A 24,628-nucleotide genomic window follows, 5' to 3' on the forward strand; every position below is an offset into this window, starting at 1 on the left:
GACCTTAAAACATGTTTCGGTTTAGTTCAGTCTGTAGTGCCCCCTGGTGACGGTATACATAATTCTCAACTATCATTGCCTGGAAGATAAGAAGCCTTGCAAAAACTAAGCCATTTTTATAACTAGAACTAAAGGCTAAAATATGCATTTTCAAAAACTTTTAGACTTTTTTATGGGCTTTATGTGCAGAGTACTGTATAAGTTGTAGGCTTTTATCACAGCAGCTTTGTATGTATTAACTTCAGTGTTTCCCAGAGGCTATTTGAGGTGAATTTTAGGGGTTTTTTCCTTGGTTTTTTTTTCTCTGACTGTTCAGTTGGAATGATCTCTGTTCATATTTGTAATTTGGTGCGGTAATCGCTTCTAGAATTAGCTCTTGTTTTGCCTTAATTAGACTAGTTTCCATTATTACTACTACTTAATTTCTCCCATGTCTAGTTTAATTTGTTTCAGTAAAACTGTGGGGGGGAAAACTGCAGGTTAGTGTATGGGGTGAGAAATATGGGAAAAACAATTGAAGAAAACATCTTATGGACCCATCTGCACTACCTCTTTGCATTTCAAAGCAAGACAGCAGAGAATAAATATTTTGAAGTTTACATCTTTATGTACTTTTTGCAGGTGTATGATGATGGAAAATATGTATACGTAGTAACAGAACTTATGAAAGGAGGAGAACTTCTGGATAAAATTCTTAGGCAAAAATTTTTCTCAGAACGAGAAGCTAGTGCTGTTCTGTTCACAATAACAAAAACAGTTGAATATCTTCATGCACAAGGGGTAAGTTTTCATCTCAGAAAAAATGCTTATAGATGTTAACATTCTCTTTCGGAAGTATAAACTCGTATTTTGATATGTTCTTCTGTGTGGTAGTTAATTTTTTGTGAATAATTTCATTGAAGAAGGAATTTGTGTTGCAATCAAAACATTCCTCCTCATCAGCTGTGTAGATGTCCAGATAATGGAGATGATGCAAATGTTTCTGGTGTCCTTCATGCAGTCTGTCAGGAGTTCTGTGGAACGTGCAGATAATGACTAATAGAGAGGATTTGAGAGGAAGTAAGTCAAGAAGTTGTAATTCCAACCCCATCCTGTGACAGACCCTGGAGGTTTATTTTCCACCTACCACACTTAAAACTTCTTCTACTTCTTGGTTTTAAAGAGCATGATGTATGACTTGTAACCTCTGCATCATAGGGTCAGGAAGTTGTAGTGGACTGTTAGGAGAAAGAGAATTAGCGCAAATTTGGAGACAAAGGAAGCAGTTCAAAGATAGACAAGGCCAGCGTGACAGTTGCATGGCAAGAATGACAAGTCATGTTGCATTTTTAAGTAAACAAGAAAAAGGGTGCTTTGAGAAAAAGCAGAAAGTAAGGGTGCAAGGAAAAAGTCACGCTGCTAACACCTAATATTGTTACCCAAGAAAACATGCTTTGGAACATACAGCACTAAAATTATCTTAAGAAACAAATAACAATTCCTTACGCATTGCCATTTTTGGGAGCTGCTATTTCAGAAAAATTATGATCAAAGTTATCTGGTGTATCTTATTCTGTGATTCATCATTTTCTTCAGTCACTTGCTTACGTGTGTGGGTTTTTTTGAGCCTGTGTGCACAGGACTAGAATCCTTGGCCAGCAGCATCCATGGGAATTATGAAAAAACCTCAATACATTCTGTGTGGAAATATAAAGAATAGAATATCACAAATCATAACTTGGTTCACTCTTACCACATGGGGCCAAAAAAAGGCCCAGTATCCTTGCTTCAGTTAAGGGATTTTAGGGGCCTTGTGTTTCTTTACTGTAGATGTCTGTAAGTATTGGCATTTTAACTTGCATTAGATCACACAGTGTTTGGAACCTTTACTTTTGGAAATTTTTGAGTCATCTTGTGTTAAGTACGCTTCACCAGGAAAGATGGGCATATATGTAAATAGTGAGCACTTCAACAGTCTAGTTTTTGTCTGCTGGAAGAGTTCTTGTCTTTGGTGGATTTTACTTTTGTAGCTCCTACGGACACTGGAGGAGCTCATATGAATATGGTATTAGGTAATAACTGGTTTGACAGACTCAATCTGTGTGTAGTCTCCACAACCTCTCCCAGAAGGAGTTTCCTCGTAGAAATTCATAGGATACTTTTGAGTTGAAAAATTAGATATGCAAGGAATTAAATCCTTCTCTTCAGGGTAAAGCAATACTTCCAATTCTCACCCAAACCATTCTAAAAGTATTAAGGCTAGCATAAAACAAGTAAGGGTCAACACAATAGACATCATAAAAAGGATAAACAAGAGGTATCGTGTCATGCTGGAGCAGAATAATTCTGCAAGCTGGTAGATGATTGAGACTGCTAATCAAAAATATGATGTTGAGAAATAAAGAACTGAAAGATTCTGCATATTGTTTTGTTCTCCTCTGTTGCTCTAAAATAAAATGTTATTTCTGTGTAAAATATCAGTGTAATCTAAAACAATCTGCTATCTTTTTAAAATTCACCTTTGGGAAAACAGCTTAATACAGGAAGGTGTTTTATCTGACCTTTGACATAAATATTCTGATTGCTTGGGAGCTGGCATTTGGATTTGAACTGGACTGTTACACTTCCTCCCACTTGAGAATTGCTTCCCCTTCTTCCAAAAAAAAAATACAGCTCAAGACTGTTCTTGAAACAGTCTGCCAAATCCCCAGCTCTTTGCTGCTTCTATTGGTCATCTTTTCCTTTCTACCCCTTTCAAGATCTATTTAAAAAAAAAAACAACACACTATCAAATAGAATAAAACTGTGGGTTTTTTCTTCTGCCTCCTGGAGCAGTAAAGGTTGTTTCATACATTACTTAGAGAAAAAGAATTCTAATCTATCAAAAGACTAAAAAATGAGGGCTGTCGGGAGCCAGTTCTCTCAGAAACTGACATCTGAAGCCAGGATGTTCCCCTTAACATCTACTGTTCCGACTCATATTCTTTAATATCGTTTGTATATTTCAGCTTACAAGGTTCTTATTTCCAGAATTTTAAGTATTTGTTTTGCTAACTCTGGGAATTGAAAAATATTTGCATGCTGAAAAAGCCTGTACTAAATACACTTACTGTGTTAAGTGGCTCTACAATCCGCAGACCTCTGCAGTCTTTTGCTGCTTGGTCTTGTATTACTCGCCTTCCTGAAATGCTGCTCGCTTTCTGGGAGAGTGCGTAGAGCTTCTAATTCTGCACATCACTTGCTTGCAGGAGTTTTGGGGTATCTTCTTGTTCTGATGTGGTTGCCTTCTTGAAATATTTCACCACAATTTCTTCCGTTCAAATTTAACTATGAAAAGCTATGTTTAATACTTGTCAAATACATAGGACAATCAGGAGGATAAAGGCCTTCATAGCAGGTCTCTTTAAATATTTAACAGAAGACATTTAGATCCACTCTTCTGTGTTACAGCAGTATATACCCTTTTCTTTAGAGAGAGCAAAGGCTCTAGAGGCTTTAGGCTAATTTGTCTTGTGAAGAAAATGTAACAGGTAATCTGATTTCGAAGACTGTCCGTGTGCATTCCAGGTTTTATTAAGGCTTGTTTTACAACATAGCTTGAAGTAAGATCAGATTCATTTTGCCTGAACGTTGGCAGCTTCTACAGTTTTTGTCAAGCATTTTACTTCTGAAGCCCCTACAAAACAGCCACTTGGGAACCAGTACGGGCTTTTTTTTGGCATGCCAGTCCATTAGGAGAATACCTCTGATATTTTGTTATTTTTTGGCAGGACTGTATTAAAATTCCTCCTTAATCAGACCTTAAATGTTTGCACTGAGGTTAGTTCAGATTATTTGAATGAAGAGAACAGAATATAAACAGTTACTCCAGCAGTAACTGATTTGTGGTTACTTAGCATGGTGGCCCATCAGCACGGACATCCATGACTCAAAAAGGTGTTACTAGCCAAAGGGTTCTGATTTACAGAGCCTTGTAGGTATCCATGTTAAAATAGGAAATAGATATATATGCCCGTTGGAACAAGACATCTGGAACCATCTGTACAAACGAAGTGGGGGGAGTGGGATGTGTGGAGCAGGCTTTATGGCTAGAGTTTCTTAGCAGAATTGTAGTACTCTATAGACACCACTGAGCATCAGAATACTGCAGCTGGCTGATGTTAGAAGCTGGAAATCTGGAAACCGATTGCTGATGGGAGATCTGAAATTTAGTAGCAGAATTATATATATATATATATATATATGAAAGCTTTATAATATAAAGCTTCTCATATATTTAGCTTACTGTATTTTGTGTTTTGGTTTAAATTTTTAGGTTGTTCATAGAGACCTGAAGCCCAGCAATATTCTTTATGTTGACGAATCTGGTAATCCAGAATCAATTCGAATTTGTGATTTTGGCTTTGCAAAACAACTGCGAGCAGAAAATGGTCTTCTGATGACTCCGTGTTACACAGCAAATTTTGTTGCACCAGAGGTAAATACCAGGATAGCTTATATGCCTTGATTTATTCTGATGGGATTTTTTTGCTAGTTATTTGTTTCATTCTTGTGTAACAAGTGAAATCACTTTGTATGCACTAAAAATTTGAGACCTCTCTATTTTTGTGGTGTAATCAAAGCATTTCTAAGCGTATTTTTTTTGCAGAAAAAATATTTGTTTCCCCCAGGTTTTAAAGAGACAAGGTTATGATGCTGCATGTGACATATGGAGCCTTGGCGTTCTACTTTATACGATGCTTACTGGGTAAGAGTAATTTTAGTTTGCTTTGTAGAATAGCAAGCCAATATAAACAAAATAATAAAGATAGGCCCACTGTTGAAGATGTTTTTATGGAGGCACTGATGAGGCTCTGCTTTGGCTTCAGTGGGGCTAGAATATGGTTTCTCTTCAATAGAATCCAAGTTTGCAAGGACTGATGTGAAAAATTCTTGGTTTCTTATGTCCCCTCTATTTTAGGTGTTTAATTTCTGCTTTACGGTGATTTAGGAGTAAGAATTGAAATGTGAAAACTAGCTGATTAAGCAGCATGTATGTCCTGCAGCATACATGTTGCAAATATAATTGCAATGCATTGAAGCATGATTGTGTGCAAAATTCAGCCAGTGGATAGTTTGAAGTGATGCAGTTAGTATATAATAAGTGCAATAAAAATGCATTTATATTTGCAACATAAATTAATTGTATAAAAGATGACGAATAATAAATTCAGCTATAGTTCTGCAAGTTCAAAATATAGTTGCTATTTCACCTGCCAAATAGATTATCTTTTTGTGCTGCATTATTCAGATTGCCACTTTGGCATTTTAAAATAAATGATAAACATATTTCATTTTTAATATTTTTTTTTGGTGGATATTTGGTAGCAGCAAGAATTCTTAAACTGAAGCAACGAAAATTGCTGCACCTTCTTCTAGTATCAAAAGAGCATTTCTTCTTTTTCAGATTCACCATAAAGCCTTCACATTTAAATTTACAACAGCTTGTTTTATAACTTCAATAAAATACAAAGGCTTAAGGAATACTTTGTGTAAGTTGGGAACCACCAGTACTTCGACTGCTGTAGGAAAAATCTGGTTTCCAGACCTGATATAGAGGGAATACATACAGTAATAACAGATCTGTAGTCAGTGCCATGCATTTTCATGTGTTAGGAATAATTTCTTTCTACAACTTTTTGACTATCTGTTGCTTATAATTATTTTGAACTTGCTAGATATTGCAATCAGATTTATAATAACTATTGAGGTCCAGGTTATGGAAGTTATTAACATTGAAATTGTTTGGTCAAATAGCTACACTCCTTTTGCAAATGGTCCTGATGATACCCCAGAGGAGATTTTGGCCCGAATAGGTAGTGGAAAGTTCTCTCTCAGCGGTGGTTATTGGAATACCGTTTCAGATACAGCTAAGGCAAGTATATTTGCTTTGTCCTTTGGAGGATAAGAAATGGATTGCAATGTAACATGTTGCTTATAATGTATATGTTATATTGTATATCATTGGGTAAGTTCCGCTCATTGTTATTTTAAAGTACTGATCTGATCCTTTATGCGCCTAGAAGTTTGTTTCCCATTTAGGATCTTTCCACATTTCAACAGTCACTTGCATGTAGGAAGAAAAATTAGCTGTGCATTATACTGTAGTAGTTACACTATATTTCCAAGGATAGTTATTATTTTATCAATATTCACACACATGCACGGTCATCCATGATGAGAAATGCTGTAATAAAACTTCATGTGGAAGCATGACATCCAAAAATGATAGAGATATTTTCATTATCCTGATTTAGACTATTAGGATAATTACCATATGCTCCACTGATTCAGGCTAAAAAAAAAAAAGGTTTTCACATTTTTCTGTTGGGTAACTCTGAAGAACTGACCCAAAGACAGTGTATCTCATACTCTTTCATTAGGATTTAAGCAGTTTATTCTTTTAAGGACTTTAAGAGCTTTTGGGCCTTAAGGATATCGTATCACTTAAGAAACAAAAAACCACTGAAGCAGTATACTTTTTTACTGCATTTGTACAAAGTAAAAATTTTACATGCTTTTTTTGTTGTTTGAAAAGTACATTTTTTACAGCAAATAGACTCCAAACTTGAGTGTGCAGTACCCTTTATGCTTCTTCTGTGCAGCTACAGTGAAGTGCTGTTTTCCTAAAAAATCATTTACGTGTGCTTTTCTTGCCAATTGATTTGTGATGTGTTTTTTAATGTGCTGTTCTCATAACTCATCCATTTTCCCACAAATCACATCGTTCATTTGATTGGCAAATCAACCTGTTAGAATAACATGTTTACACTAATGTGGTATCATCAGCTTTTTTTTCCTTCAGTGCTATTCTGTTCAGTTGTATTTGGGAGGCTACTATGAATCAAAAGCCTATTAGTTATGAAAAAAACTTTGATTCCTTTTTAGTAACATCTTTATATTCAAATTCTGAATTTGAATTACAAAACAAAGAATGTTTTATATGAAAATGTCCAGTATTGCTCAGGTAACTTACCTTAAATCTAGTTGTAGTCAACTAAATATGTTTCTCCACAGGTAACGGCTTAATGTAGAAATGTTATTTGGGTTTTACCCTTACTGACTGTCATCTGAAGTCATGTATAAAATATGCTGCTGTATAAATTTGTTTTCAACATTTTGGTGTATGCAGTTCTTGCTAGCATAATTTGAAAAAGATAATATAGAATAGAAAGGGTGGTAGAAAAGGGTGTACTAGAACAAAGGTGAAAATCTGATCGGATGTCAAGAGCCGCTTCGCTGTAAGGACAGTAAATAGAATATCGTGTTTCATCTCAGCAGAGTTGACTGACGTGACAGATGAAAGGTACCATTTCACTGATGGTACAAAGGAGGAAAGACTAATTCCTTTTTTTCCTCATATGACAATTTTATTAGTAAAATCAGGGATCCTTCAATTAATATATTCTGCAGAAGTTAAAAAACAAACATCTATTCATGTGGTTCACAACTTAATTGTGAAACAACAGTGAAAGGTGTTTGAGAAGGGGAGGGAAACAAAATTATAAGCAGCAAAATGAGTTCAGAGGGGATGAAGTAAAGAACACTAAGGGTACGTACATGGCCAGCGCGAGAACTAAAATTCGGCCTTCAGCCTGCACAATTGCTGAAAGATTTAGACCCGAGGAAGTCATGCAAAGGGAAGGATCATTTCGGTTTTCTTAATTGTTCCTTTTCCAGTACTCATTTCCTACATATCTGCTATTTGTCATTGTAAAATATTGGCATAGTGGGGCCTCTACTCTAGCCCAACGTGCATATTTTTTATGTTTCTGTATTTCATCTCACTTAATTGGATACCTACCTGTTGTGTTATCAAACATCTGTGTTAGCATTGCTGGGTAGCTTTTCAGCTGTTTCAAACTGACATTATGAACATATTTTTATACTGCTAAAATCTGCAGTTTTGAACTATAATCCATTTTAAAGCTGAAGTTTTACTGCTATCTGTATTGACTCTTCGTATATTATTGACAGGACCTTGTTTCAAAAATGCTTCATGTTGACCCCCATCAAAGGTTGACTGCAGCCCAAGTTCTTAGTCACCCCTGGATAGTTCACTGTGACCAGTTGCCTCAATACCAGCTGAACAGGCAGGATGCTCCCCACTTAGTGAAGGTAAGCAGGTCTTTGTTCAGCTTGCTGTTTAGCCAAAACCAGCGTAAACAAAAGGATTTTTTAAAAAAGAAGTTATGGTAGCATGTGTTTCCTCTAAATACTATTTAAAAGTCGTTGTGACTGGGAGCTTCCCTAAGCTATAAAGTGAACTTGTAATATGTAACAGGATTTCAGAAGAACCCACTCGTGGAGAATAAATTTAATACATTTGAAAAATACTTCTATTTTATTAGGTTTGAAGTTTAGTGGACTGACTTACACTGAGAGGCTTAACTGCCTTAAGAAACCAGTATAGAAGAAATCATTTTTCTGATACTGAAAAATGTTGTCAGGTGACTATAGGGGAGCTGAAAATTAGTTTGGCTAATTTTACAGTTTCAGAGGAGGTTAATTGTCTATGACTAAAAGAAAATAGTATATTCATGATCACAGTGTAAGTTTAAAAGAAGTAAGAAAGGCAGTGTTAATTAATATGGTATTGTACTGTTCTGCACTGTTTGAAACACAGTCTGGTTTTGACCTTGATAAACTTTTTCACTTTGAACAAGCAGAGAGAAATCAAAAATAATTGAACTCTACTTCTCTGTATTCCACCCTGCCTTCAGTCCTACATCCAAGAATGTCTGTTGTGCAACATAAAAGGGATATGAAGCATATAATTAATACTCTGAGTCAGCTATTAGAAATTTCTAGCATTCAAAAACACAAGTAGAAAGAGGGGGAAGTTCTAATCCCACAGCTCACAACTTCCTAACTTTTTTTTTTTTAATCTCCATGTGCTGAATAATGTGGGCGATTTTTAAATGTTTTGTTGAAAACAGAAATGGTTATATAAGTGATAAACAGAGACAGCCTACTGATGGGATTTCATTGCCCAACTAACTCACAACGCATGGAGAGAGAACTTAATTTAGCAATCTATCTTACACCTTCTGGGTTTGGCTTTTTAAGCAAGGTAAAATTGCTTTAGATTCATCTGAAAACTATTTGTTACTCTAAAAATCGCTCACTCCTGACACTGCTGGTGTTTGAGTAATGCAGTGTTATGTTTCTGTTTTGTAGATGAAAGTAGACTGGAAGCTAAAAGTCGTTCACAATCTCTGGCGCTTAGCGCTGTGCGATCTCTAGCGTGTGCATCAGTCACAACATGCTCTTCTTGGGTTTTTTTTCCCCTCTGCCCCACAGGGTGCAATGGCAGCTACTTACTCTGCTTTGAATCGTAATCAGTCACCAGTTTTGGAGCCAGTCGGCCGTTCTACTCTTGCTCAGAGGAGAGGTATAAAAAAAATTACCTCAACAGCCCTGTGAAGTGACCTCAACCAGGTATTTGGTACCATGGTATAAGATGATAGCACAAATCATGGCGACAGGTAGCACATATCTGACAGATACCTGCAAGCACACTCTGTCCCAGCTGGTACCTATAATGCTGCTGCTCCTGCTGCTGCTACTGCTTTCATCTATTCTCGCTTTAAACTGTTGACGGCAAGTTACTGATCTTACTGGAGCTTCAAATGGAGTGACAAGTGGAAACACAATGAAAATGATCATGTTCGCGATTGAATAAACCAGAAGAGTTACGAATGCCACCTCTGTCAAAAATACACTGAATAAAGCACTCTGCACCACATAGCATTATTTTTATAAGGAATATTTTTTGTCCCCCTAAAATATTCTTTGTTACAGGTAGAGATGGACAGTTTATGTTAAGCACTTAGCTTAAACAATCTGTTTATATTAGCACTATATACTTTGTGCCATCCAACATTTTGTACGTTTTTGTAAACAGTTCACAAGCAGTACATTTCTGTGCTGTTTTCTTTAATGTATACATGCCTTGTTTTACTTAGATATTATTAATCATTCTGACAATTAAGTCTGATTAAACAGTTCACCTGGATTAATTGATATTGTTGGACAGCTCTAAAAGAAGCCTGACTGTTAAACAGCTATTGAATGTAATACTATGACTATGTATTTCTCCTTGCCTATGTCTTTTCTACATTTCCATGTTTTTGACGCTGCATGTCATGTTATGAAAATCAGGATACTGTTTATAGTATTCAAAATTTAAACAGTGGATCTCTCACCATACTATGTATACAGTAGGTAATATAACCCAGAGAAAAGATAACTTGCCCCATATCTCACTCTTGTTCCCCTGCCACCCCCTTTTTTTTCTCTCCCATTTAATCTCTGGACTCAGGAATCATTGCTAAATACTTTCTAATAGAGGACATTTCTATATTGTTTATTCTTATAATCCATTGTTAATATTTTATCTCTATTCTGTGACTTTTGTTTAAGCTGTAAAGGATTTGTTCAGTGAATTGTTGGCATTATAGAAGAAAGGCAACATTGAAGATAAAGCAAAACATATTGACCACTAATAAGCAGCAGCCTGCAAAAAGTAGGTTTAAACTGCATTCATTGTGGTTACAAAACTGATGGATCTAATGTTCTGTCAGTTACTTTCTGATAACTTTAACTGACGTCCAAAGCAAAATGAGATAAGAGTCATCCAGACCTGTCAGGGGTTAGAACAGGGTCATAATTTACCATGAAAATAATACTTTCTCAGTCAGGTAAGACGAAGCTGTGCAGAGTGAGTGTTCTCACATTTCTCCAGATGGAAACAAGTCTGGTGAAAGACTCATTTTAAATACCAATGTAAACTTTTAATACTCTTGGCCTCTTGGTGTCTTAAGTAATTACAGGCACATCTTGATGGCTAATCTTGAAACATCAAATTGTCCACATGAGGAAGTGGACTGGAATGTGTTTGGATTCAGTAAGTGTCCCACTCCACCGAAATTATATGCTACATCAGCTCATTCCAGATATGAAAATGGCTATTGGCTGGGTGAACAATATGTGAACAATACAATTTAAAAACTAAAAGGTGCAATTTTATGTTTTGCATAAGAAGACATCTTCTTGATCTAATGGTATTAAATTTCTTTTGCGGTGATTAATTTGCTAGTTTCCCTAAAATCATCAGTGGTTTGTGAAAGGGAGAATCATCTTTATGACACTGCAAATTTGCTGTAAATGCATGTGAGAGCATTCCTTCTGCCCCAAATTTTTCAGAGTTCCTTGGGTGGCTTCCTTTGTTAAACTTGCAAAGGATCACGCTTCTATTGCCCTTAAAAATCAGTTAAATATTTAATCCATCATATAACTGTTACAGAATTGGTTTAATGAACAGGGATTTTTAAACTGCCATACATCTTAGAAATTTGAATGCACAGCTCTTTCAAGCAGTTAGCATTTTTCCCTTACTTGGTGCTCTAGCATTGATGTTCCCTTTAGCTGTACAGATGCATCTACCCTTCCTTCAGCAAACATCTTTAAGTAGAGGCACAAAAAGGCTATTTTAATTTTTCTTTGACAGTGTCTGCAGTTCCAGAGGAATTGAGTAAAACCTTACCTTTCAGAAAATGTATTTTCAGCTCTGTGAGTCAGTGTAAGTCAGGCTTACCAAAATCTAGAAACCATACCTGCTGGAGTGGCTTTTAAGTGTGTTAATCAGAAGATTGTCATATCTAAACAACACACAAGATTTAAAACTGATAGTGTTGAAATAATGGGATAGCAGTACTTGCTAGTGTGTCAGTAATAGCATTTCATTTCAGGAAGGAATTTCTCCTGTGTTCTCAAGCGTGTAGACACAGGTACCTGGCGAGGAGACCAAAAGGTGGAAGTGTTAAGCTGCCTCGCTGTTGGCGATATCCCTGTTAAAATAATAAAAAGTAGTTTTCAGTAGTCTTAGCTTAGCCATGTTTTGTGGCCCTCAAGCTCACTGGTCATTAGCCAAATAGTAAAGCAAAGTTCACTCCTACATTTTATGTATCTGCACTCTCAAGTAAGCTGTTAATTTAGTCTAGACTTCACAGATGTTGCTACTATGTCACATGTACAGCAGCGCAGGATGAACATTTTAAATGCTATTAAAACAGGGCCATTTAGCACATGCAGACTCAAATGTGTTGAAGTCTAGATCCACTGTATTTTTAAGTTACTTTCTAAACCAAGGTGTAAAGGCCCCCCTGTTCAGGAGGTGTATGTTACAGGCTAAACTTACATGGGTTTACATACCTTACCTCCTGTTTTGGATCCATGTTCACAACTTTCACGTTTATGTTTTTGTAGCTGCGGTTTTTAGAAGCTATAAAGAAATCCACATAATGCTTCTTTGAATCTCAGCATCTTTCTATTAGAATGTGAGTATGCATGACACATCGTGTAATTTCATTGCTGGACTGCTTCTCGTTCTGCAAAGCACAGCAAGCAACTCTAGCATACAGAGTCATAGAGGATGAAAAAGGAGAACTGCAGATACAGGTGAATTTTCTATATGGAGGTCATGGTTTATTTTTTTCAGTGTGAAATTACCACTTACTGTGTGTGAGAGCATGAGAGAACAAAGGGAAGAGTGTAGTTGCAATACTCGTTAAATGCCATCTATATCCAGTAAGGGCAAAGTTCCTTATTCATAATCACTATAACATTGTATTGAAACTTAGAAGGAGTTTTTCAAGAGAATATTTAAAACTTTTTTCTAAAGAGTCAAGGGCCTAAGAAAATAGATTTACGTGTCTGGGATTTTTTTGTGTGTGTTTTGCTTTTGTAAATGTTGTGTACCAACTAAAGCTGTGCTTTTCTATTATTGGAAGGAAAGGATTCAAAGTATGCTGGTCCTTAGTAAGCAGCAATGGTTAATAGATGAATTTTCACTTATGAAAATGATGTAAATGATTAGCTTTATCTTGATACTCTTGACCTAATCAAAGGGAAGGTGTACTTATGAGGGATGTAATTATTTTGCAACCTAGTTGGGGCGGGGGGGGAAATCTACTTAAAACGTTTTTAAAAAATGACAAAATCACAGATAAAATATTTTTCTACAATTCTGTACAATCATACTTTATACTAGTTTTCTCAGCATGGCATGTAAGTGAGTCTAAGGTACTGTTCCAGGAAACCGGTGGTATCGTACCTGGTTCTAGACCATTACAACGGCATCTGTTAGATGCTTGGCACTGCTGTCATAGAACTGAAATGCTAGTTTAGAAAAAGAAAAATTGTACTGAATACTTTAAATGATCGTTTTATTCAAAGTCTGATCTAGGAAATGTTCCAATCATGCTATTAATGTGTAATTAGAACTGTTGCGGATGTAACAATGAACAGTTCTGGAAAGATATCATTGCTTGTACTCCTGTCTAATGGCAGGTTTTGTAGTCTTCAAAAGAAACTGAAATTTCTACTATGAATAAACTTTCAAACATCTTAAAGTGCTTTTTTGATTAGTCATTTGTTCTGCCCAGTTATAGAAGTTGTATGTTCATCACTAACACTGCACTACATTTGCAGCATACCGTGCGCGTTTCCAAGCAGAAAAGAGTTTTTAATAAGTGTTTGTCAGTTAAAATGTCATTCTATTACAGCATATTTAGTCAGATCACAATCAGTAAGATAAAGAGGGGGCCAAAGGAAAAAGCTGGTATTCAGTGGATGGTACAGACCCCATGCATGACACAGCATCACCAAAGTGCAACCTGGTATTTCAATACCCTGCAAAAACTCCAGCTGACCCAAGTACAACTTAAAAAGGGGGGGGGGAGGGGGGGGCGCTGCTCAGTGAGGCTCGCAATGCCTGTATGGCTCAGGACATTGAAAATAACGGTTCCTTAATTATCAAATATGCCTCTAAACATCTGAAACATTAGGATATATGCATAAGTACTCCATCCAAAAAACGTCCGTGTGTTTCAGCAGCTCACACGACTTGGAAGCTTGCAGCGTAATTCTTTTTAGCTTTGCAGCCGGGAAAAATTGGAAGATTTTGCGAAGTGTGCGCAGCCTACATCAAATTGCAATAGGTGCGACAGGGAGTATATGAGGAATGTAACCGGAGTCTTGCAGCGAACCAGAAGAAACCTGTCAGGGGACAGGAGAGGTTTGGTACGAGGCCGGACCCAGCACAGCGGCGCGGGGGGTGCGTGGTTTGCGGGGACATTCACACCCTGTGTCGCTGCCGCCCCGTGCCCGCCCCAGCCTTCCTCCTGCCCGCCTAACAACATCGTAACGTGGATTTCCGAGTAAAGCGGCTCTGTGTAAGCCTGGAGCAGCTCTGGGAAGGAGGAACAGGGGGGATGGGGGGGCGGCGGTGCCCTCCCGCCGTACTTCGCTTTCCCAGCGCGTACGCTCCCGTTCGTGACTGCGCCTGCCCTCCCCGGAGCGGCGAGGCTCCCCCGGCGGGTGGGCGCGCTGGGGCCAGGCCCCCTCCGTCCCCTTAACGTCCGACGCATGGGCCGCCCGCGGGAGCGAGCGGCGGCGGCGGGGGTGGGCACCGTTCGTCGGGGTCGGTGCCGTGAACACAACACCAAACCAAAGCACAGCCGAGCGCCGCGGCGGCGGCTCGGTGCGCCGTGTCAGGCCGCTGCGTGTCCCCGCTGCGCCCCGCGGAGCCCGCCCGGCGCCGCCGCTGGAGCCGCCCACCGCCTCCTGGAGCCCCTGATTGGTCCCGCTCCCCGCCCGGCTCCGAGTCCCGGCCAATCGCGCGGCGCCCGCCCACCGCGGCGCCCATTGAGGCGTGTCCCGGCTGCGCCGCCGGGAGCGGCCGGGCTGGCGGCGGGGCGCGGGGCGCACGCGCGGAGGCGGCGCGGCCGAGAGGCGGTGAGCCCGCCCGCGCGCCAGGGGGCGCTGTGGGTCGGTCGACGCCAGCGGCCGGAACGCACGAGCAGCCGCAGCCCCAGCCCCGGCCCCGGCCCCGCCGCCCATCCCGCCGCCGCCGCCCGCCCTCGCCTCGCGGGAGCCGCGTGAAGCCCCAGCCCCCGCCGCCGCCCCTGCCCGCAGCCGCCCCGCGGCGGAGCGCCCGGCGCCATGCCCAAGAATAAAGGTGAGGCGCCCTCTCCGCCGCTGGGCCTTCCGCGGCGGCCCTCCCTCCGCTGAGCGACGAGGCCGGGCCCGACGGGGCCCTGCCCGCCGCCGCCGCCTCTCACGTGGGAGCTGCCGCAGCCCGGTGCCTGCGGGCGGGGCGCGGAGGGGGCGGGGGAGCCCCAGCCCACCCCGCCGTGCGGGGGCTCCCCTGGGCCGGTTCCCTCTTCTCGCTCCGGGCCCTTCTGGGCCGCGGGTGCCGGCCCTGCTCCCGGTCGTTCGCGGCCCGGCGGCGTGCCGGAGGCCTCTGGGGCCGGGCTGCCGGCGGGGGCAGGCCCTGGCGGGGCCCGGCTGTCAGTGGCGGCCGCCGGGGGAACGGCCGGGTGTGCGGGCCCCGCCGAGCGCTCCCGGGGGGCTGCGGCTTCTCCCCCCTCTCCCCCCGCCCGCTGCTTAACGGGCAGGGAGGCGTGAGGGGAAGGGAACGGCGGCTCGTTGGCGCGGGCGGGGGTTCTTCATAGGAGCCGCTCTTCTGCTTCACGCTGCTTCCTTGTGAGGAGCATCTAGTCCTGTTGCCACGTGTGTGCCCTTTTAAAAGGGAATCTTTGCTTGGAGCGTGGGCTTTCTCCTGAGTATTTCAGGAATTTCAGCACTACAGTAAATCCCTCAAGCCGTTCTTCTGCTCTTTGGTGGTTCCATCCACCAGGTTATCCCATCGTTACTTGTGAGGTGTTTGGAAGCAGCAGTCGAGGAAACTGAAAATGGTGATCTTGCGCAAGTTCTTCTTGAAGGCATCTGTCACTCCAGAGCAACCAGAACATCTTAAGTAATGGAGGGTCTGCTCTTTTAATTGTTACTACTTAGTTGAAAAATTTTAGAGCTAAAAACGTTACGAGCAAGCAGAAAATGTAGGATGGAATATTCAAAAAACAGCCATATACAAAACAGGCACAGAAATGCCCATATAGCTGATTGTTTCATTCACTGTATCTTTTCTCCCCCTTTTAATTTAGGCAAAGGAGGTAAAAACAGGCGACGAGGTAAGAATGAGAACGAGTCAGAAAAAAGGGAACTGGTGTTCAAGGAAGATGGGCAAGGTGAGTTTTTAACTATAGCACAGCGATGCTGTTGTTTTCTGTAGATCTTGTAAGTGACATATGTTGGAAGTTGATAAACAAAATGCCTGGATGGCTGAGAAATACAAAGTTATTGGGGAATAGAGAGATGTATTCTTACTGGGGTTGTATTTGAATTCTAAATGACATATTGAGTGTAGGAAGAAGACATTAGGAAAGGGACATTTTAAATAGCTTCATCATGTAAGAATGAAGCTTACCTCTCCTTGACTTTATTGTGACGCCTGTGTAATACAGCATATATGTAAGCATTCACTAGAAATCCCTTGAGTAGCTCTGTGTGAAGGTCTGTAAGCAGCTAGCTTAGCTGATGTCGTTCAGTGTTGCCAGTAGTTGTCTCTTGGATGCACAGTCCTGCTTTCTGTTTTATACCAACTGTAACGTTTCTTGGATCCTTCAGTGAGCTCTCCAAAGCCACTGACCTGGCAGAACAGTGCATCTCACTGTTTTTGCACTGTCCCCTGATGGTTTAGTTGAATTGGCTCCTGGGCTGGGACCTCTAACAATTACTAAAACAGGAGCAATAGGTGAGGTCCATAGATGTTGTCGGGTAAAATAAGCCACAAGAGTGTTCAGCCAGAGGGTGATGACTGGGATTCCTCTCTCCCCTGCCTTTTGGTGCCAGTGAGCTCGCTTCCCTTTTCGCTTACCCTGTCTTTGTGTGTCATGCTCTTGTGGTTGCTAACATCTATGCAGGTACTTGTCTAGTGATCAAGTAGTCAGTTGGCTTGTTAGAAATGCAGAAAAAGTACTGACTTGAATCACTTTAAAAAAAGAAGTGACTGCTGAACTCATTCTTTAAGCTTTGTGATGTTCTGTGACAGTTATAAGCAAAAAAAAGAGTTGATTTTGATGCACCTATAAAACTTAAAATCCTTTTCAACTTCCCACCAAAATCTGCTTAATCAAACATTATTCTCAGTTATTAATAGTCTAGTGGTTTGTTGGACTGTCTAACTTGTGCTAAGGAAAGGTTTTAGAATATTGAAATACTGCTCCAGCTAATTGAATATTACTTCCCCCCTCCCCGGCGAGTATGGGTGGTCAGATAATGTTGTTGTAAATCTTACAAGCTTTATTTTTTCTAGTTAAATTGTAATACATTATGCTGCAAACTTTAATAGTGTATGAAGTACTCCAGTAGTGATTTCTGCAACTCCATGAAGGAAGGAGATTAAATACAAGGTGAGAGATTGTGGGTGGGTGTTGGAGAGAAGCTTCATCGTTTTCAGCTGAAGCCTGGTATCTGCCTTTCAGTCAGTTTCTGAGGACACCAGAATGTGTCCTTTAAACAACAGTATTCTTTTTTCCACAGAGCCTCTGCAGAAGGGATTCCAAATATCAGTGGGGTATACAAGATGTGCCGCTTTCTCCTCTTCCCTCAATGGATAGCATGAGATTTTATCGCTTAAGACAGACACTGTGATGCTGCCATAAACTTTCAAACTCTGAGTGTGACCTGATAGCTCTAAAAATTATCTCTAGTAAGCATTTCAGAGGGAACCAAAGTATGGGCACAACCAAGAATAAGCAGTGTTTGAATGTTAGCATGAACAATGATACAGAAACTGTGATAACATTCAGCATGTGTGGCTGATCAAAGCTCCTCACAGCTGTTCGTGTTTGATAAAATGTTACAGCAAATTTTGATTACAGTGGCAGAAGTTACTGGTTGTTTCATGAAACTATTTGTTTAGAAGCTTTGCTATATGTTACCCTCTCTTTTAGAATATGCCCAGGTGATCAAGATGTTAGGCAATGGAAGACTGGAAGCATTATGTTTTGATGGTGTGAAGAGATTATGTCATATTAGAGGGAAACTAAGAAAAAAGGTAATTCTGAAGCATTGCAATAGAGAACGGTGGCATTATGCATGATATGTAATTGTTAAAATTTATGTATGTAGCTCATTACAGAGGTTACCATTTCTACTGCACTTAATATCTTAAACTTACTTTTGTTAGTAAACTAGTTTGTTCTTCCATTTGTATTACTGCTGGCACAAAAACAGGCAGTCTGACTTTTGAGTGAAGCTTGTAGTTGAAGGGCTACCTTTGGATGTGTGTATTTCAGGGGAGATTTTTTTGGCTGTTGATGAAATACTAATTCTTCGTATACTAGAAACTTGTATGTATATGAAACACTAAAAAGCACCCCAATTGTAAATGGGGAATGATGACTATTTGGAAAATCAACGTGTTATATCTGAGATTAGATCAGTACTTAGTTTAGCAGAACATCTATTAACATGAAGATTGACACACAGCATAGGAAGAAAAAGGTGTAAGAGGGTTGTGCAGAGCTACCTGGTTTTGTATGCTATTTCCCAAAACCAGTAAGAATCAGGGTTTGATACTCTGCTTTGGTTGATATGGGGAAGAACTGAATAATTATCATCTTCTCACTAGGTAACTTACCAGAGATTAGTTCAGTAAGGGCAGTTTGGGAAGGTTTCTTTACAGCTTCCCTCAGGCACCTCAGATGCCATCGTTTCATTGTCCACTTCATCAGTTCCCAAAATACTTCTGTACGAAGCTGATCTCCAAAAGTGTATGCCTTCAGGGAAGTCAGGTTCTTAACATCTGCCATTTTTGGATGGTGTCACCTCCTGGCCTCGTCAGCTCTCTATCCTCTGCTGGTGTATGGTACAGAGGAGGTCCTCTCAGATAGTCTGTTCTCAATAAAAACAGATGTTTGCTTTGTTCATTCTGGAATGTTCCACCTGCCTGGTTTTGGAGACCAGTGAATGCATGTATCTTGGTATCAACGTGAGCCCTGCTAGCTGCCTGCAACACACTGCAATAAACTGTTGAAGGTAGTGGAGCATGTGTGTAGATAAATGCTAGGTGCTGCAGAATTAATGTCCTGCTACAGATAGCATCACTTACCTATTCCTCGTGCTAAAAGAAAGGAAATTCCAACTGAAATGAATGTATTTAATCTCAAAAAAAAAAATCAAGCTGATGGTGGGATAGTTCTGTCTTGTGCATTTAAATTAACATGTGCTGTTTTGCAGGCTTCTGGCTTTGGTTTGGCTGATTAGCCTAGTCAATTGCTAGAATCAACTCCCTTCATTTTCTCATACTCTTCACTGTGCTTGTCCATCACCCCCTTCATCGGGCTCTTTCTTGTTTGCCTTTATGGAGCTCAGTTCAGATGGTGGCTTGATGCATTACATCTGTTTTCTCAGAGGTTATGGCTTAGTAACCACTTTGTTGACTAGAAACTCTTCAAAGAAGTTTATCTTGGTAATAGGTCTGTAATGTGAAATAATATAACCTTGGTTTTGCTGTTAAAATATGAAATTGGCTATTTCCAATTATTATTTCTAACCTAGAAAGTGAAAATGGTGGCTGTAGTGAAGTGTTCCATTTCTCTCAGTAAACTTAAATGTGCTGCTTGACCTCCGTGTTAGATGACATAACTTGAATTCCTGCAATATAACATATGTTTTCTCTTTCAGGTTTGGATAAATACATCTGATATTATATTGGTTGGCTTAAGGGATTACCAGGTAAAAATTCAATGTAATTTGCCAATGAAAAATACCTTACAAACAGCTTTATTTAATGTTAAATTACAGCAGGTGTCATGAGGAAATTCCCATCTAACTTTCTTTGAATTTGTATTTAGTTATGCTAAATCATGAGTTTTAGTTTCTTTGTATTACAGAAAGGTTGTCTTGAGCAGATGACAAATGCTGGTTCAACTTGTTCTTCTAAATTGCACCCTGTGACTTTGTGAGTGAAGGTGCTTGTTGGTGTCACACCTGACTCTTTTTTTTCAAGGTGTAGCTGTTTGATGCTTGGATCCTGTGATACAAGGGAGACTGAGTCAAGTACCAAACATTTTATTGTGATGATGGGAGTTGTTGAGCCTTAATGTTTAGGCTTTTTGCCTTAAGAGGCCAATTGATCAGTGGTTAGTTTCTAGTTAGATTTGCAAAAATGTACTAGTGTAATTTTACCTAATATTGTAAAGGTTAATGGAAAACAGTTGTATTTTTCATTAAGTAAATGCTTTTTATGAATGTTAGTGTTGTGTCATCAGTTATTTGAAGGCAGATTCTGCTTCTGAAACGTACGTTAGAGTTGTAAAACATTTAAGATACTGTTGTTTACTGTATATATTAAACTACTTAAAACTAGGAAGTTTTGACACTTTCTGACTGACCACCAAACGCCTCACTATGTGTGTTCTCTGAAGAAAGATTAGTTTCAAAGGCATGAAACTGAACTTCTCAAATTACTTACAATAGGAGAGAATTAAGTTGTCAGACAGAAAAAATTAAGATATTCTACAAATGAGCACTTTTTACTTTACTTTTAAAAGAACTGGAGGAGAAGGTGGGACAAGACATTCTTCTGTAAACAATATAGGTGTTATTTTTCTGTAAATAATATTGGTACTGGTCTGCTGAGGTTAATAGTTAGTTTTTTCCTTCACAGATGACTAATAAATTCTAATATTTTTATTTAGGATAACAAGGCTGATGTTATTCTAAAGTACAATGCAGATGAAGCCAGAAGTCTGAAAGCATATGGGGAGCTTCCAGAACATGGTAAGAATCTTCTCACTTCAAATTGGAACTTCATAATGGACAATAACATTCAGTCTGTCTTGACTTGATGTGAGTGCGCTGCTTAAATTCTCTTTAATTTCCTTTTCAGCTAAAATCAATGAGACAGACACATTTGGTCCTGGAGATGATGATGAAATCCAGTTTGATGATATTGGAGATGATGATGAAGATATTGATGATGTAAGTAGTAAACATATTTTGTGTCATATGCTTGAAATCATTGGCAGTAAGCTGGTTTTACTTCTTTTAGAGCAAGTAATACACCGATGTTTGAAATGGCTCACCTCAGGCACTGCCTCAGAAAGTGGTGTGGACGTGTGCATGCCAGCTTTCTGTTCTCCCTTCTGTCCTACAGTTGTCCTCCAGTTGACCTCTGAGTAGATAGTATGCTTAGTGTCATACTATTAAAACACACGTGGAGCACAGTCTTCTCATTACCCTTAAGATGTCTAAAAGAAAAATAATGTAATTTGACCCCAAAGACCTAGAGTTATGTAGCAGTGTCCGTTCAAGTGAGTGTGTGCGTGTGCACGCGAGGAGTTGCGTTTAGGTGAGTCGACGACTACATGCATGGCTGTAGCTGGGTGTGTTTGTATTGAAGGAACTGATTGTAGCCCTCGGTACCGCTCTGAAGCGTAAGCTCCTTACAACAAGCTCCTGGTGGAAAGCAAAATAGACAGTATAGGAAGGTTTAGCAGACTAGTAGGATTTCCTTATATCCCCTGCACAGCAGGCCAGAAAGACCTCTCGGGGAGCTGGCGCAAAGATTGGTGGGTCAGCTCTGGTGCCATGTAGGGCAGCTGTGGCCAGCTCAGTCGGGGCAGGGAGAGCCATAAACTGCTGATGCAACTGCGTTGGACACCAAATGCTGGAACAGGCCACAGGTTATGCAGATGTTTTGGTGAATTCCATGAATTCTGATTCCTCTGTAGATTTAACAAACTCACTATCTAATACTAACTACAGAAATAATTGAGAGATTTGTGTTTTTAGGAAAAGCAAAGACTTAAGTGTCCATTTTTGTTTACATAAAACGCTGTATCTTGGTTGTTGCTAAAGTTAACCGTAGGCTTGAATTTACAGGTTGCCACAATTAGTTGTGTTACTGCTTACCGCTAAGCTGTAGTAACTGACCATGCACACTCTTAAATTGTAGTAGTAAAATGGTTATACTTCAGATTATATAGCAAATTGTAGAAGCAGAATCTGCTGTGAAATGTTTTCCAAGATGATGCACTTTTTTTTGCAGTTGAGAGATAAATGTGTGCAGGGTCAACTGGCTGAGAGGATAAGTAGTAACTTACTGAGCCAGTGAGTTAACTTAATTGGATAGACTGTTCTAAGTATATTATTATGTCTTAATTCTTCATCTTTTTAGTCCTCTCTCTCCGAGTCGGTAATATGACTAATTCTCTTTAAATGCTTACATTAACTTGACTTTTTTGAGGTTCTCATTATATGATGCATCAGATCAAATATTTTAAAAATATCAAAATCTTGATGAATTTTTCTCCAGACTTGAAAGCTGCACTTTGGATCTGTCAGTGGTTGAGCTTACTGAAGGTTTAGCTTACTGAAGCTACAGACACTTCCTAGTACTGCATGGTTTTAATAATGAAGCTATTGCAAGATGTCAAAGTGATTAGAAGCTGTAGGAACATTGAAATAATAAAATTTGCAAACTAATGGATCTTTGTGTGGGATAATGTATTTCAGTGAGCAGCTATGATTGTTTTTGAGGTTCTGTCGGCTATGCAATATAATACCGTGCTTTAAGAAGGGAAAAGACATAAGGAGAGAAAATTTGAACTCCTCTGAGGATCATTCTAGTCTAGCTAGGATGAAGTGCGGCTTCCAAGGTCATAGTTAAAATGAAAGGCTTGGTGGAACCTTTCCTTTGTTGTTTATGTCAGAAGAATGCGTAGAAAATCATTTATTTTGCCAATAAATTAATTTGAATAGTCACTGCTTAGGGAAGTTACCCTTAAACTCTGTTTTGTTTTCGTTTTTGAGAATCATGGGCTAATTTATGTTTGTACTGTTGATGCATAATTATATTGTCAGAATTGCTTACCTGCATAACAATGGTAACTGGGGGGGGGGGGGGGGACAACAACACACACGACATAAAAGGAGAGTAATTGTGTATTAAGAAAACAGGATGTGAGCCGAGGCAAAAACAGGACTGAACTGAGTTGGGAAGGTCTCCTGTTGAACCATAAAAAGAGCTTAAAGAAATTGCTGCTTGATGAAAAATGCATGCAAATTAAATACATGCTGTGGTGTTTTTGCTTTTCAGATCTAATTTGGAACAGAGGTTTACATTCCGACTTTTTTCCTCCGAGGATTGTTCTACATTGATATTTTGATTATTTTTTGGGTGAAGTCCCTTTCTTTTAAGAAGACTGAAAATTCTCAGTAAGGAGTGTAGTTTGTTACATCAAAAGGATTTATTTTCAATGTTGTTTTAAAGTATTTATATTTCTTTAGAAATGGATAATGCTGGATTATCACGAAGGTTCAGTGAAACACCACAAATATTTTGTCTCTTCACCAATTAGAGCTTTTACTTCTGGATGTAAGTGAGATACAGTGACGTGGGCTGTAAAAGACGACATTTTTCCCTCTTCTGCTTTCATCACTACAATTCCAGTTAAAACTTGTATTTTGAAATAAAAATTGTTTACCCTGTAATTATCATGGATTTTAATTGAATACAAATACCCAGTTCAGATTAGTATCAAATCATACTATGCAGTGTCTGTCCTTATACCCCTTGCCTTGATGTTAACTTTAAAAAGATTTTGATAATATAAAAGGAAGGCAGAGATCTGCATTTAAATTCATGATGCATGATGAATCTGCTTTTCATGTCTAGTAGCATGCTGCTATTTTTATACTGATTTTGATAATTAAAAACTCTCATTATTTCAAAGATGTAAATTTGCCGCAGTGGAGGGGTAGGGGAGGAGTGAAGATAAAAAGTAAGCAGCATCTCAAATTTGCAGTTGTTGAAAACTGTCTTGTATGCATAGTTCTTCTGTGTTCTGAGTGCGGTAGTCAAGCTGTAGTTGCAGAAGACGAAAACTGGGTGGCACCCAACTTAATAGGGATGCAAAAATACAAAACCGTAACAGCTGGGTTTGGACTAAAAACCATGTTAAATAGTTTTTCCCCAAAGTGAATGCTTAATATTCTTGATATGTTAAACATGTAGAATATTTTTACATTATAGAAAAGGTTATGTTAAGAGTAGAGTTTTATTTTAATCTAAATTCCATACATTGTAAGGTACAACATTAAAGCTTATGTGAACTTTGAATAACAATATAAATGAGAAAATAAACTTGTCAAACATAGAAAAAGAATCTTTTCATCCAGAATAAATCACTGAAGCAAACTAATGGAAAGATTCTTCTCCGCCTTCAGACTGGAGGAGTCAGTTAAGAAGCTGAATAAAGACTAACATCATCATGCAAATATTATTTTGTGGTAGCCTTAGTTTCTTTGTCTTCAATTATGTATTCAGCAACTCTGAAAGCAGGTTAATGGAAAACTTCCTTTTGTGCCATAAAAATCTGATTCTTGACACTTGTATTCGTTATACAGTCTTTTTGGTATGATGTAAAGTGACTACCCCAATAGATAAAAACAAAATGGCTTTAAATGTGGAGTGGCCTCATTGCTTTACATGATTTTTAAGGAGTTCTTTGCTAGGTTTGAACTTCCAGAGCTTTTGCGAAAATGTCCTCGTCTTTTACATTTTTTTCTTTTGTTGTAATGTCAGTTTTCCTTACGTGGATCTGGTATCTTATTCTAGGGATAACATTTTCCTAGTATTAAGTAACTTTGCCAAGTGTTTAATGGGATTTAAATATTTGTTGTAAAAATTTGC

General features: G+C 39.3%; 2 protein-coding genes across 5 annotated transcripts in view; both read left to right on the forward strand.

Annotated features, from left to right (window-relative positions):
• Nucleotides 1-13,433, forward strand: part of RPS6KA3 (ribosomal protein S6 kinase A3) — an 80,234-nt gene extending 66,801 nt beyond the window's left edge. For all 4 annotated transcript variants that reach the window (XM_055701205.1, XM_055701206.1, XM_027810885.2 and 1 more), the window contains 6 exons: nucleotides 622-780; nucleotides 4,295-4,456; nucleotides 4,650-4,726; nucleotides 5,776-5,893; nucleotides 7,996-8,136; nucleotides 9,322-13,433. In XM_055701205.1, the coding sequence (XP_055557180.1) occupies nucleotides 622-780; nucleotides 4,295-4,456; nucleotides 4,650-4,726; nucleotides 5,776-5,893; nucleotides 7,996-8,136; nucleotides 9,322-9,444 (780 nt within the window). In that variant the 3' untranslated portion in view covers nucleotides 9,445-13,433. The remainder of the gene's footprint in view (nucleotides 1-621; nucleotides 781-4,294; nucleotides 4,457-4,649; nucleotides 4,727-5,775; nucleotides 5,894-7,995; nucleotides 8,137-9,321) is intronic.
• Nucleotides 13,434-14,842: 1,409 nt separating this feature from the next.
• Nucleotides 14,843-24,404, forward strand: EIF1AX (eukaryotic translation initiation factor 1A X-linked). Its single transcript, XM_055702507.1, has 7 exons — nucleotides 14,843-15,040; nucleotides 16,029-16,112; nucleotides 17,880-17,983; nucleotides 19,615-19,665; nucleotides 20,631-20,712; nucleotides 20,822-20,913; nucleotides 23,033-24,404. Exons 1-7 carry the CDS (start codon nucleotides 15,025-15,027, stop codon nucleotides 23,036-23,038), a joined length of 435 nt encoding a protein of 144 aa, XP_055558482.1. The 5' UTR covers nucleotides 14,843-15,024; the 3' UTR covers nucleotides 23,039-24,404.
• The last annotated feature ends 224 nt before the right edge of the window (nucleotides 24,405-24,628 follow it).

The sequence above is a fragment of the Falco cherrug genome, chromosome 2, assembly GCF_023634085.1.
Source record: "Falco cherrug isolate bFalChe1 chromosome 2, bFalChe1.pri, whole genome shotgun sequence".
In the NCBI taxonomy this organism is placed as follows: domain Eukaryota; kingdom Metazoa; phylum Chordata; class Aves; order Falconiformes; family Falconidae; genus Falco; species Falco cherrug.